At 35.1% G+C, this 15304-nt stretch overlaps 1 protein-coding gene across 1 annotated transcript; it reads right to left on the bottom strand.

Moving 5' to 3' along the window:
* Nucleotides 1-9712: 9712 nt before the first annotated feature.
* On the bottom strand, nt 9713-13695 carry LOC127808684 (MA3 DOMAIN-CONTAINING TRANSLATION REGULATORY FACTOR 2-like). The gene is made up of 4 exons (XM_052347252.1): nt 13510-13695; nt 12727-13187; nt 12295-12389; nt 9713-12073 (listed from the first exon to the last, which is right to left on the bottom strand). The coding sequence occupies exons 2-4, from the start codon at nt 12953-12955 to the stop codon at nt 10256-10258; spliced, it is 2142 nt and encodes a 713-aa protein (XP_052203212.1). The 5' UTR covers nt 12956-13187; nt 13510-13695; the 3' UTR covers nt 9713-10255.
* Nucleotides 13696-15304: the final 1609 nt, after the last annotated feature.

Genomic DNA, 15304 nt, shown 5'->3' on the forward strand with positions numbered 1-15304 from the left:
ACACGAAGAGTTCTGTCGTAGCACACCGCATGGACCGTGTATCATGAAATCTCTAACTGCTGTATAATAATGAGGATCACTTAATTGATCGGGTATTTCAGCAGAAATTATTTTGTCAATATCATCTCCAGTAGGATTTCTAGCTTCCTGGTTCAAGAATAAAAGTATGTGGGCATGGGGCAAACCACGTTTCTGAAATACAGTTTCGAAGTTTTTTTTTATATATATATTATTTTATATATATATAATACAGTTTCGAAGTTTTTTTTTTTCTGATTTATCGAGTTTTTTTTCTGAGTGCATATATATATATATAGGGTTGAGCTGTTGCTTTGGTAAATGTTTTCAATTATTTAAAGACGGTGAGTTTTCCAAAGTATATAAAGACCAGTTATTTAGTTTTTCGATGGAACACAAATTATTGAGAATACAAATCAGATTTTTGGGGAAAAATAAATTAATGAAGGCATTAAACGGTTTATACGAAAAACAAAAAAGTTGCGTAAACTTTTTGATCATATGTGGTTACACAAGCATTAACGCAGGCATTAAACACGTGCATTAAATATAATATTCAACATGTCTAATGTGAAATCGATGGTGTAGAATGTATTTGCCACAAAATATATATATATATAATTTTGAAGTATTTTTTTTTCTAATTTACCGAGTATTTTTTCTCAGTGCTATATATATATATATATATATATATGGTTGAGTTGTTGCTTTGGTAAATATTTTGAATTGGTTGAAGACGATGAGTTTTCCAAAGTATATAAAGACCAATAATTTAGTTTTTTGGTGGAACACAAATTATTGAGAATACACATCAGATTCATGGAAAAAAAATAAATTAACGCAGGCATTAAATGGTGTAGTTACATAGACATTAACGCAAGCATTAAATGCGTGAATTAAATGCAATGTTCAACATGTCCAATGTGAAATCGGTGGTGTAGAATGTATTTGCCACAAAAAAAAGAAAAAAATACAATTCCAAAGTATTTTTTTTTCTAATTTACCAAGTATTTTTTCTGAGTGCATATATATATATAAATGTTTTGAATTGGTTAAAGACGGTGAGTTTTCTAAAGTATATAGAGAACAGTGATTTAGTTTTTCGGTGGGACACAAATTATTGAGAATACAAATCAGATTTATGGGGAAAAAATAAATTAATGAAGGCATTAAACGGTTTATACGAAAAACAAAATAGTTGTGTAAACTTTTTGATCATATGTGGTTACACAACCATTAATTGCAGGCAGTAAACACGTGCATCAAATACAATGTTCAACATGTCCAATGTGAAATCGATGGTGTAGAATGTATTTGCCACAAAATATATATATATATATATATATATAGTTTTGAAGTATTTTTTTTTTCTGATTTACCGAGTATTTTTTCTCAGTGCTATATATATATATATATAGGGTTGAGTTGTTGCTTTGGTAAAGGTTTTGAATTGATTGAAGACGGTAAGTTTTCCAAAGTATATAGAGACTTATGATTTAGTTTTTCGGTGGGACACAAATTATTGGGGATACAAATCAGATTTATGGGAAAAAAATAAATTAACGCAGGCATTAAATGGTGTAGTTACATAGGCATTAACGAAGGCATTAAACGCGTGAATTAAATGCAATGTTCAACATGTCCAATGTGAAATCGGTGGTGTAGAATGTATTTGCCACAAAAAAAAGAAAAAAATACAATTCCAAAGTATTTTTTTTTTCTAATTTACCAAGTATTTTTTCTGAGTGCATATATATATAAATGTTTTGAATTGGTTAAAGACGGTGAGTTTTCCAAAGTATATAGAGAACAGTGATTTAGTTTTTTGGTGGGACACAAATTATTGGGGATACAAATCAGATTTATGGAGAAAAAATAAATTAATACAGGCATTAAACGGTGTATACGAAAAACAAAAAAGTTGCGTAGACTTTTTGATCATATGTGGTTACACAGGCATTAACGCAGGTATTAAACGTGTGCATTAAATGCAATGTTTAACATGTCCAATGTGAAATCGATGGTATAGAATGTATTTGCCAAAAAAAAAAAAAAAAAGCTTTAGGAATGGAGTTTAGGTGGAAAAAAAATAAGTTAATGCAGGCATTAAATGGTGTAGTTACATAGGCATTGACGCAAGCATTAAACACGTGTATTAAATGCAATGTTCAACATGTCCAATATGAAATCGGTGGTGTAGAATGTATTTGCCACAAAAAAAAGAAACAAATACAGTTCTGAAGTTTTTTTTTTTTTGTGATTTACTAAGTATTTTTCTGAGTGCATATATATATATATATATAGTTTTGAAGTTTTTTTTTTTTTTTGATTTACCAAGTATTTTTTTTGAGTGCATATATATATATATATATATATATAGGGTTGAGTTGTTGGTTTGGTAAATGTTTTGAATTGGTTGAAGACGGTGAGTTTTCCAAAGTATATAGAGACTTATGATTTAGTTTTTCGGTGGGACACAAATTATTAGGGATACAAATCAGATTTATGGGAAAAAAATAAATTAACGCAGGCATTAAATGGTGTAGTTACATAGGCATTAAACGCGTGTATTAAATGCAATGTTCAACATGTCCAATGTGAAATCAGTGGTGTAGAATGTATTTGTCACAAAAAAAAAAAATACAGTTCTTAAGTATTTATTTTCTAATTTATCAAGTATTTTTTTTGAGTGCATATATATATAAATGTTTTGAATTGGTTAAAGACGGTGAGTTTTCCAAAATATATAGAGACCAGTGATTTAGTTTTTCGGTGGGACACAAATTATTGGGGATACAAATCATAGTTATAGAAAAAAAAAATTAATGCATGCATTAAACGGTGTATACGAAAAACAAAAAAGTTACGTAAATTTTTTGATCATATGTGATTACACAGGCATTAAACGTGTGCATTAAATGTAATGTTTAACATGTCTAATGTGAAATCGGTGGTGTAGAATGTATTTGTCAAAAAAAAAAAAAAAAGATTTAGGAATGGAGTTTAGGCAAGGAAAAAGTGTTAGTGGGACCCGTTCATCTCAGCAGCTACACCAGCTTGTTCTCTAATTTTTCACTTTATTATTATATATATAGTGACTCATCAATGCCTTCTTAGTCTTTAATATTAAATTACTACTTTAATTCAATTACCTCTTTTAGCAATTTGCGTCTCTCTTTGCTGCGCGCCTAAGAAAATATTTTTAAACATTTGTTTTTCTTGTTTTTCAAAGTCATACCCTGATTTTCTCTTAAAAAGCTTATCCTTGGAAAATGTTGCTTTTAACATTTACTTTCACTTTGTTCGCAAAATATTCTTTGCTATGGTTAAGTTTCAATAGGCGCTAGCTAGAGGTGGAAAATGAAGAAGAATTTTTTAATTTTAAAGTATTATTTATTTTTTTTCATTTATAACAGATAGTTCTATGGAGATATGTATAAATTTAAAGTGAGTATGAAAGCTTGAAGTACACAAAAAAATATAATATAGTGAACAAACTTGACAGAATATTCAAACAATAGTGAAAGGCTCAAGTGTTGTAAGTTTGCTGGCCGGTGGAATTCTCAAATTATTGGTAACTTATTTGAGATTTTTTTTTTATTGTAAGTTTATTATTATTACTCACTCGTGTGAGGGGATTAGATTTTATTAGCAGGTTGTTAAGTGATTCTTGCTTAAAGCAAAGGATTGTGTTGGTTCTACCTCCAAATTCAAAAGCTAGTATTAATTCTTTTTAGTGGAACCTCAAACTAAGTCTTGAGAGAGAGGAGTAAATTCATTAGATTTTGAACCTCTATAAATTCTCTTGTTCTCTATGGTTTTTTTTTTTTTTTTTGCCACTATTCATATAGCAATCACCACTTAATTAAGATCACATTTTTAGAGTTTTTAAAAAGTGTTGAAATTATTCATTTTTAAAAACCTCAATTCAACCCCCCTCTTAGGTATTTATCTAGGCAACAATCTCTTAACAAGTAACTATTAGTGATAATGCTCTATATGTTAGATTTACACTTTGAGATATAAGTGAGCAGCGCTGTTGATTATTCTTGATGACAAATGTCATATCTTCATTTATATCTCTCCATCTCATTTTTACGAATGAGTTCTTAGACTTCCTAGTAGATTTTCTACTCTCAAGGTGTTAAGACTGTGTGACTTGGATATATTGTCTAGGATTTATTAAAAAAGTATTCTTAGTCTTTAGACTTATCAGAATGGGACTATGATATGTCAATTAGTGAACTGGCACATGAATTACTACCATTGTTTAATATGGTGATGCTAATGAGATGGGATGGTGAGTCCATGCCATATTGCATGGGGATGCATACAGTAGACATGTGGGTGAGGTGTTGGAGAACATCTACCGAATGTGATGCCTGCAATGATCACATGGCTTTGGGATTAATGATCAGTCGCTAATTCTCGATTGTGTATCTGGTCATTTGACCAAAGGCAACATAGTGTCTTGTGCACTAGTGTTAGGGATTTACTATTTAGCAGAATCATCTAGTGTAAGAGATGAGAATACTCTCTGTGCAGTCTCTATATAGTGGTGTATGGAGACAGATGCTTGTCGATGGGATCCATTGACCTCTATTAGTTGAAGGGTGTGTGCGCCTTGTGTTGGTGGTGATTAGAAATTCCTTGGCCAAGGTGACCATGAGATTGGAAAGAGTTCTAGTGTTGGATTGGCTCCGACATGCTACCTCAATCACACCTATATAGATCAGACCTAACAACTAAATCTTGTGAGTTAAATCAACCCATGACTCTTCTTCGGTTATGATGTTAATTAATGGAAGGACTATAGTGTAAGGTAATTGAGAAGTCTTAATAGGTTCATATGAAGTTCGACCTCATTACCATTAGGATCATCCTGAATCCTACCTAGAGGATACTCAAGATCTTTCAAGGTACTCTAGGGATTTGGAGAGATCCCCTTAGTAGGTCGATGGGGATCGGTCGACGTGTCTTGATTGTTACGTGGCTGTAAACCTAAAAAGTCACACATATACTGAGTAATGTAACAGATCAATGATCCATTGTTGTTAGTGGTTTCCTTGTTGTTGTTAGTTAGTGATGTTGGTTGCTTATGTGTGTGGGACTCGTGGATTTATGGTTATGGGAGGTTGTTATCGACTAGCAGGGCCTTAGTGGCATTTAGACAAAGTTGGAGTTTAGCAGATCAAATCGGTCGACAGGTACATGGAGTGGTCGACTGTTTGGAATGATCAACCAGTGCTCGCATGCTGTTGACCAGTTGTGTGCTATTGACAGGTACATGGAACAGTCAACTGGTGCTCGTATGCTATCGACTAGTCTCGTCTATTGATTGGTGCATAAAGAAAGTCAATCGCCTCAAAACGGTTGACCGGGTGACTCATGTTGTCAACTATTCCTGCCATTATTTACGTCTCAGCTTTGTCACATTAGAGCATTTATTGCATTTATTGCTCTGATGCAAGTGATGGGTGAAGCATGGGGAGCAGGTGGAGGTGTGGATTATAAGAGGGGAGAAGGAATGGGCTTGGCAGATGTGCGATTAAAGAAAATAGATTGATTGGAGAAGAAAATGAGGCTCATGGGTTACTCCCTTTTGCGTCTTCTTCTTCCTTGTTTTTCTTTTGCCATTACCCTTGTTCTTCTTTTTCCTTTGCTCTTGCTTATTGTCTGCTTCTTCTTTTTCCTTGCTTGAGTTGTGATCTTGCTCGTTCTTGCCTTGAGCTTGACCGGCACAGCTTCTTCATCACTCTCTCCCTGATAGAAAGATCGTTGGACAGCCACTAAGTAACCGAGGAAGGGACCGCGCACAACTTTGGGTTACCTCCATCGAGATGGTTCTAGCACGGCTCCATTGGAGGGTTCTGTGACACCTTAGGTGTGGACTGACTAAATCCTCTATGATTGTGAAGGCGAGTTGGTCACCCAGTTGTTTACAGGGACGAGGGGCTGATAAGAAGGTTATTGGACAGAAAGAAGAGGAAGCCACCATGTGGACAATTGGCACCGAATTTTTCTCCGAAAGGTATATCTAAAACCCCCTATGGCATGGGTTTTCATTCGTTGCATATGGATGATGAATATCGAGCCTTGCAAAGTTGATTTTGGTTTCCGCTGTGTATGTTTTATGCTTCAGCTGTGCTATTTTTCTAATAAAAAATGCTTTGAAAATAAAACCCTTGCAATAGATCCACACCGAGTTGGTGTTTTTGGCGAGCCTTTGGCCGCTGCCTTTCAATAACATCATTAATCTCAAACACATTAAGAATACAATAGCTGTTGTAGATTGGAAATGGAAACCAATTTGGGAACATATAAAAGCAACTCATCAAATGAGCCCATGAAAGAGGAACATCTAAAGAAGAGATTTTGGGAACATATAAAAGCAACTCATCAAATGAGCCCATGAAGGAGGAACATCTAAAGAAGAGATAATGAACGATTCTCAATGTTAACCTTTTATTTGGGATAATAAAAAAGTGTGCTCTATATGTTTTAAAATCACTCTTGATGCTCTTGTATATTTTATTTGGAGGGAACAAAACACTCAATTATTTCAAGATCAGGAAAGTTCCCTTGCAACAGTGGTTGAGTTCATTTCTCAATCTACTCTCATACGTTTGCTTTCCATTAAATATTGGGATACCCTTGACCCTAGGGGTCTTATATTTAAATGGAAGTTGCCTATTTGGTGCATATCTAGGTTTAATAGTGAAATTTTTTAGGCCAAATTGACTGCTCCTATCCAGGATTGAATTTGGTTAGCTGTCTTTTAAGGTTCATTGTCTTAACAACATAACTACCCCCCGAATGTGGTGTGGATCTCCTCAGTTCTAGAGTAGATGCAGTTGTTACAGTGCTTTGTCCATCATATATTACTGCAAATGGCTGTTTTCTTTGCAGTGTTTTGTCCCATCATATATTGCTGCAGAGTTTTTAATAGCATGCTGAGTGTTTGGTTGTGTGCTCGTTTTCAAGGCCTTGGTTTACATGTTTACCTGGTTGTTCTTCTTTTGTTTTCTTGAAGACCTTGCAACTTTAGGGGTGAGCCATTTTCCTCATTATTGAAGGCTTTGCAGTTGTGCAATCTTTGTCTTCCTTAATTGTAGAAAGTTTTTTTTGTTTTGCTTGGTGTATTTTCCTTGTAACAAGTAGTGCTGCAGCACTTCTCTTTGAAGTGTTACTGTAACGCCCCAAATTTTTAAACTGAAATATAATGTAATACTTGAGATTTTTAGCTTCTAATACTTGAGGAAATATGTCATTTCAAGGGATTATAGAAGCCTTGAGACAAAGGTTCAGTTTTTGAGCCAGTGGCAAAATCATAAATATTGAGGTTCGGGTAAAAATATAATTTACCTAAAAATCAGGGGTATTAGCGTAATTAGTCATTTCTTCGGGGACTAAAATGCAATTAAAAATTGGCCTAGGGACTAAGTTAGAAAGGGTCTAGGTGCAATTACCTGAAAAGTTTGGGCCAAAGTGTAATTTTTGAAACCTTTTTACTAAGGCCATTTGAGAGATTCAAGAAAAGCCTCATAAATGATTTTAGAGATAAGGATGAAGCCTCATGATGACTTTAGAGAGAAGATAAAGGTTCATGATGACTTTAGAGATAAAGATTAAGCCTCATGATGACTTAAAGGATAAGATTTGATTTGATTTGGATAAGATTTGATAAGATCTTATTTAGATAAGATTTGATTCAGATAAGAATGATCGCAGAAAATCTAAAAAGATTTGGAATGATTAGAAAATATCTTAGAAGATTTGGAATGATTAGAGAATATTTTAGAATATTTGAAATGATTGGAATATCTTGAAAGATTTAGAAAAGATAAAAAATGATTGTGACTTACTTGGTGGCCAAGTTTCCAAGCCTATAAATAGGGCTCATGGCCAAGGGTTTCCTCATTCTAAGTTAGGATAAATTCGTGCTAGACGGGAGTGCTTCGAGCTTTTTGTAAAGGTGAAGCCTTCAGCATTCAAATCTCATCAAACTAAGTTAAGGTAAATACATTATGAACTATTTATGATGTTTAAGCATGACCATGAACTATGCTATGTGGTCCCTCATGTTATGTTATGTTCACGCAAGTTTCGGGACCGGAGCTCGATAGCACTACACACGAGGGTTCTTACCCCTACAAGTTAGTGGAACCTCTCGTGTCTCCATATGATATGTTATCTTATGTCATGACTTGTTTAAATATATACGATGGTTCTCTTGTACTTACTGAGATTTGCATAATCTCACCCCCCTTATGTTCCCCCCCCCAGGTGAGTATGAATGGGGAGATCAGGACATGGACGTGGAGCGTGGTGGCTTGTTTAAAAAGGATTTTCAAGAATTTAAGTTTAGTTTCCTTTTGAAAATAATGTTTTTAGGGTTGAACTCTGATCTTTTCATATATGTATGCCATAAAGCATGTCTTGAAATTTTATTTGATTTAAAGGAAGTATGATTTTGGTTTTAAGCTCCGAATATTTTTATATGAATATTATTATCATTAAGCATGTAAGTAAGATACGGGTGTCACAGTTACTTTGCCTATTTATATGGTTAGGTTCTTGTTGCTTTATCTTGTGTTGAGCATTTTGTTTTTTGGGCCCATTATTCCATGTTTTGTTCTGATAAGGGAAATGTTCATGGGCTGATAATTATCCCAATATCCCAAGAAAACAATCAATAAAAGTAGAGACATATGCTCGTCAAAGAACTAAGCCAAGGTCGCCATTTAGCCCAAGTCCGGGATGCATACATGACAATTACGTCTCAACTAACCGATTAGGAATCTTAGCCTTTTGCTCAACAAGGATTTCCTGGATTCCTCGGCCTCAATCATCATGCCGAAGATCATGGAAGATAGAGATTATCCCGAGCCCCTCGAAAATCGATTACCATATCCATTCCATCAAGATCATGGTTCTGCAAGGGATGGGATCCGGATCCCAGAAGTTGGAAAAATGAATTCTTATCTTGACAAGAGGATAAAAGGAAGCAACCAAGACAAGTAAGGGGATCTTCTTCTTTCTTAAGTTTTCAACTACATATTTTAACTTTGATAATCCGGTGAACTGACTTGAATGACGGAGTGACCACGAGGGAATGAGTCCTTGACTTCGTCTGCAGGTACTTGGTCCGAGATAGAAGAGGGTGATCAACTCTGCATCATCATGCTCAATTTTTTTCTTCCTTTAATAAAATTCTCAATTATCGTAAAAAAATATGTTAACCTTTTATTACTTCCCATATGCTTGCTTTTTGTTTTTTCTCATTTACCAAACAACTTATTTGTCGCTTCAATATTAGTGTCGTGCAAGTTTCCTATAGCTTCACAGTTGGCATTGTTTAAGAGGCAACATGAACACATCAAGTTTTAATTTTATTATGTGTGTGATCGATTACATCAAATTCTAGCATACCATTTTCTGCAAAATTCTTATATTATATCTAAGAGTCTCATATCAAATTTTTCTTGGTATTTCTCAATCTATTTTGCTAAATATTTGTTTCACTGTATTCACACATTACTTGACATATTTATTTATATCAATAATTAGACATGCATGACCTTGTTTATATAAAATAACATTTTCACATATAGTAGTTATAAGAGGTTGAGTCTTCGTTGACTTCTAAGTTGTAAAAATAGTTTCTTTAAAAGAAAAATATAAGGTTGCATACAAAGACATCTCTTCCCAACCCTCACAAAGTAAATAGTCATGCTCTTTTATACAAAAGTGATGTACCTAAGCTCAAATTCAAACTTAACGGCAATGAAAATACTTGAATCTTCAAGAATAGAACATAATATTCAATAAGATGAAACATTATTGATTTTAACTGTTAAATAAAAATTACACCCTTAATATATAACTACAACACAAAATCTTCCCAGGACAAAAAAAAAAAATTGCAGAAAGTTAAAAAGGGAAAAAAACAGAAAAGAAAGATTGAATCTAAGTCTAGATCAATGGTCTAAATCTCAGAGGAGGATGGGGAAAAAAAGAACCTAGCTAGAAAGTTGAATTTGTTTAGGACAACAAATCTAGAAATCAAGAATTACCAAAACACGGAGATTTTGTTATTTGGGACCCTAAAAGATATAGAATTTTTGCACCATACCTTTCGTGTGAATTGTTGGGCTGCTTCGCCTGTATTGTTGCAGCAAACATGTTTGTCTTGCAAGCTTGTTTTTCCCTCGGCATAGTGCTGTTGTAATTGCCATTATCTACTGTGTCCTGACATGCTTAAACAGCAGGAGGTATCCAACCAGCCTTGGGTCTTGGCCCTTTCTACGTAAAATGCAAATTGCTGCTTAGCATCTGGTACATCCAAAGCCAGGTCATCCAGAGATTCAGCCACTCTTCCAAACCCCTTCATCATCTGATTCATAGTTATGAGTCCTGTGCCAAAACACTCTGCCAGCAACCCCCACAATCTCTCATTCTTCTTCTCCATAATTGTCACCAGTGATTTCTTAACAACTTCATGGTGAAAAAATGGCATGCCTAGCTCCTTTATGCACCGGCAGGCTTCCCATTTGTCGCCTCCAGACTCATACTCCTCCAACAGCTTTCCAATCTTGTCTTTGACATCCTCGATGGCCCATCCATTGTGACTGCTTCCTCCACCGCCCCAGCACCTCAGTATCCTCTCGCCTGAGAGTCGAGCCTTTAGCAATGAGCTTGAGATTCGGAGAACTTTGTTGCCGACTGAATCTGGTCCCATACAATGGCTTCCTATATCCTCCAAGTGTAGAGGAGCTAGAACTTCATCCACCACTGCTCTGGCTAAAAACATTGCCAGGTCCTCAACAACGACTGGAATGTCAAGGGCTGTATCATCTGCAGATTCGATCAACAAAACAAAGCCATTTACCACATCATCGGCTGGGAAACACAAGGAAGAGAGCAAAACAGAAGCCATTTCTTTCTCTCTATTTTTTCTGTCCATTGCCATGGTAATTAGTTTCTTGACAAATATGGCATTGAGCTCAGAAGAAGAAGAACTGGTCTCTGATTCTAGGCAACTGCACACCTCTGAAATATCACCAGAGAAAAAATACTCCTGAATAATTGATTGAGCTTTTAGTTTGAAGGCCCTGGCAGCACTATCCGCTAAAGATTGCTTTTCGGGTTCCAACAAAAGCAACTTCAAAGATGAGACGCACAGCCATCCCTCTGATGCTGCTTTGGAGATCAATGACTGCAGTATCCGCTTTGCATTCGGTATGTCAAGCGATAAGTCGTCAACAGTGTCAATAATCCGACTGAATCCCTTTGATATTTGACTAGAATTGATCAAACCTTCTTCAGAAGCCGTCTTCAACAAATCCAGGAGCCGATCTTCAGCTTGCCGCCTTTCCATAGCCATTACAATAGCCCGCTTAACTATCTCGTGGTGGAAAAATGGAACTTTTAAATCCTTCATGCATCTGCAAGCCTCTTTCTTATCGCCACTTACCACATATTCTATCAGCAAGTTATTTATCTGGCCCTTGACATTCTCAACTGTTTTATGTCTACTGCCCCCCCAACGCCGTTCGATTGTTTCTGCATGGAGAGGGGCTGATAGGTAGGTTTTGTTGGCCCTTTTAATGGCATCAGCTCCCTTAGACTCCTCAGCTAAGTAGGCTATTTCTTTTGTCAAGAATGCCGGGGGAAGTATGTCATCAACCACGGCTCGAGCTATGAACAATGCAAGAACATCAACTGTGTCGGGTATATCCACAATCAAATCATCCGCAGATTCAACCAATTTACTGAACCCTTTGTAAACCTGTTCGGGACTGATGACATCACCATACAGCGAAGACAATAAAACAGCCGCCATTTCCTTCTCTTTGTCGTGTCTATCCATAGCCATGGATATGAGCTTTTTCACCAAGTAGTAATGATAGCTTGGAGTTCCGAGTTCTTTTAGTTCATTTGCAGTTGAGGTAACACTATCATTCGCAAAATATTCCTCTACAAGGACTGAAACTTTTCTTTTGTACTCATCAAACCGAGAGCTTGATGTTCTTGGACTTAATAGTGCATTTTCCTGCAACCACAAACATTTATTCTTGCAATTTCAACCATCAGCAAGGGCAATATTAAGACCCCGACAAACTTAGAACATACCATTAAACAATCTTTCTCTTCCCTTAATAAGGTGATTCATGATGATAATTTACAGTAAAGTTCTTGACAGAATGCCAGGGTAGAGTGGTAATAACCTGAACAAGAGAAAAAAGGTCAAAATAAAAGAATTAAGATAGTTACCTCATTGCTATTGTAGTTTGGGTCATTAGGATCAAGAGTATAATTGTCATTTGCATCAAGTAATCCTCCCCAAGTTCCTTTTCCTCCGGAACCACCTGTATAACATAGCATTATGAAGCTGAAAGCCAAAGGATAAACTTCAAGCCTTTTCTTTTATCTGCAAAGAAACTTGAATCAACCATTCAGAGTTGATCATTGAGAACTGCTCTCTTCAATCAATACTTTCAGCATCAAAGTTTAAGTTTGTTTATGAACTTATTCTGAGCAAAAAGTGAAAACACAATGAAAAATCCCAAACCTTGTGTTGGTAATAAAAATAATAATATAAAGATAAGTCAACCCTCTATCTAGCAATTTAAGTTCTTAGATGAGATAGCAGTTAACAATATAACACCACACATCTCAAATTAGCTGCACCGGGTAACAGATTACCTTTTTTAGGACAGCCATCTCTTCTAGAATGAGGATGCCTGTCATTTTTGAGTGGACTACCCTTGGGAGTGCCATGTTTACTGGGATGGCCCTTTGGGGACCTTGGGGACTTTGGAGATCTAGGAGACTTTGGCGACCTAGGGGGACCTTCTAGTAGATCTGCAGTTTCTGGAGCAGATCTAAGTAGTTCCTGGCGCTCATTCGACAAATGCCCATCAGTCAGATCCATCACACACAAATTTTGAAAGTAACTGGAAAATGACACAACATAAACTTAATCTGCTACTTTGGCTATGAAATAAACCAGGCATAAGAGCTGCAACTCTGTTAATTTTTCATGTTATCGTGAATCAGCCACTGTTCAATATATTTTCTTCGGCGTCAAAAATACATCCTCCATTTTTGCCAAGCACAATGAGAAACCCTAGATCTCATGCCAACGCCCTCCAGCAGATAAGACCCTGAGAAAGAAAAGGAAAATGAAGAAGAATCAGAGCAAATAGATCTCAAACAATTTTCAAAACCCAACATATCAAGGAATCAATTAAACTTTTGGGATGCTCAGACAATTAATATGAAGTAATAGAGAAACCACTGTTCAAGCCCATTTGGCTCCAATATAAACATTGCATTATTCAATGTGTAAGCACGCACTAAAGGGCGTCCTCAGCGCACAAAACTAACTATCGATGGCATTGCAAGTACTATTTCATCAAAAACATCAAGCCCAATGCAAATTAATCAAACAAACCCTAGAAAAAAGAAACCAGAACCAATCCATACCAAAATTTTTGCCGGAGACCCACTGGCTGTGATGACAGGAGTTGAACTCTCAGACTCAGCTGGATTGGATTTCGCTTTTGGGGAGGGGAAGAAACAAGAAGAATTAGAAGTGGTGGTTTGGAAATGGTCGTTTTCTTCCGTTGGGGAATGGACGGTGATCCTGGGGGGAGTTGCTCATCGGACGGACAGGAGCGCACGTTGGCGGTGCCTTCAGAAACGGAAAGCCCGCGAAAGGCGTGGGATTTTGGAACAAGTCGCTGTTATTGCCCGGTGCCACTGCCTAGGCCTTTGCCAATTTCATAAATTAAATTTCAATTTTAATTGGGTAAATTATATGAAACCCCTTATACTTAGGATCATGTGTAACTTATCTTCTGTATTTTTTATTGTATCAAAAAATCTCCCTGCACATTCAAAATATTACAATCAGCCATAATTTGTTATTTTTTTTTACATAATTTACCCATTCTAATTTAATTATGTACACTTCTATTAACGAACTTTAATACCCAAATGAATAATTCTATTGGTATATTTTTATATACATTTTTGACTACATAAAGGTGTATCAATGACAAAAATATCCTTCATGAGGCACATAGAGACACATAGAGAGGCGCAGGATATTTTGATTATAATACCCTTTGTGTAGTCCAGAATGTACAAAAATGATATACATGTAAGATGATTCTACTCAAAAACACATAAAAAACAAAGTCCTAAATACATGGCATGGCTTTCAATCAAATTCTTTTTAGCCTATAATTATGTTGGTAATTAGTGGATCTAATTGCGGGATTAACCATATTAACACTTTAAGAGTGAGTTTGCAACAAAATGTTACTTTTAATGGGGTCCAAATACTTTACCCATAAAAAAATGTTATTGATATTCCATGAATTATATCATGGATGACATAATATAAATAAAATATATAAAATACTCATAATCTAAGGTGATGAATCGAGACGATGTGAAACAGTAATACGCGTTATTAAAATATCTTTCATTCAAAAAATAAGACAGCAAGAGAAGAAATAATGAAACGTAAAGGATATTTTTATCACTTATGATATATTGTATAGTTCATAAAATATCTATGACACAAATATGTCTAATTACGATCAAATATAAGTTGTGATGATACTAATGAATCAATATACGTATTTTTTTTTTTAAATTTATATAATACCAAAAAATTTCTTACTCATTAAATTTATTTTTGTTTACTTTAAAAATTTAATTCTTGCCCAATCACGCCGCACTGTCATTGAGCGTTGCGGCATCAATTCTTGTAAGAAATAATATTTTATTATCTCTGATAAAACGCTATCAATGGCAACACATGAAGCGATTGTTTAATTGTTTAATATAAAAAATTATTTAAAATAATAAAATTAAACTTTGATCAAGAGGGTGTTGGTGGCCGACAAGAGAGTGATTTTGTTCGTACCTTTAACGGAGTGATTATCACCCTCATTATTTTTGTAAGAATGAAAAATAACGAAACGTCATAAAATAATTTTTTATTGTCGTTTCATTATTTTTCACTCTCACAAAAATAGTGAGGGTGATGGTCACTCCCATTAAAAGGGTGAACAAAATCGCACTCACTGACGATAGCCACGGCGTAGAGTGTGGAGGCATGTAAAGGGGAGTGTTTAAAATAATTATAATTTTATTAAAAAATATTACTTTATTTTTAATTATATTATTACTAATTTTTAAATGCATAAAAAATACAAACTTAATGTAAAATAAAAACATTTTTGAAAAAAAAAATTATATACATGGA

The sequence above is a fragment of the Diospyros lotus genome, chromosome 8 (genome assembly GCF_014633365.1).
Source record: "Diospyros lotus cultivar Yz01 chromosome 8, ASM1463336v1, whole genome shotgun sequence".
In the NCBI taxonomy this organism is placed as follows: Eukaryota; Viridiplantae; Streptophyta; class Magnoliopsida; order Ericales; family Ebenaceae; genus Diospyros; species Diospyros lotus.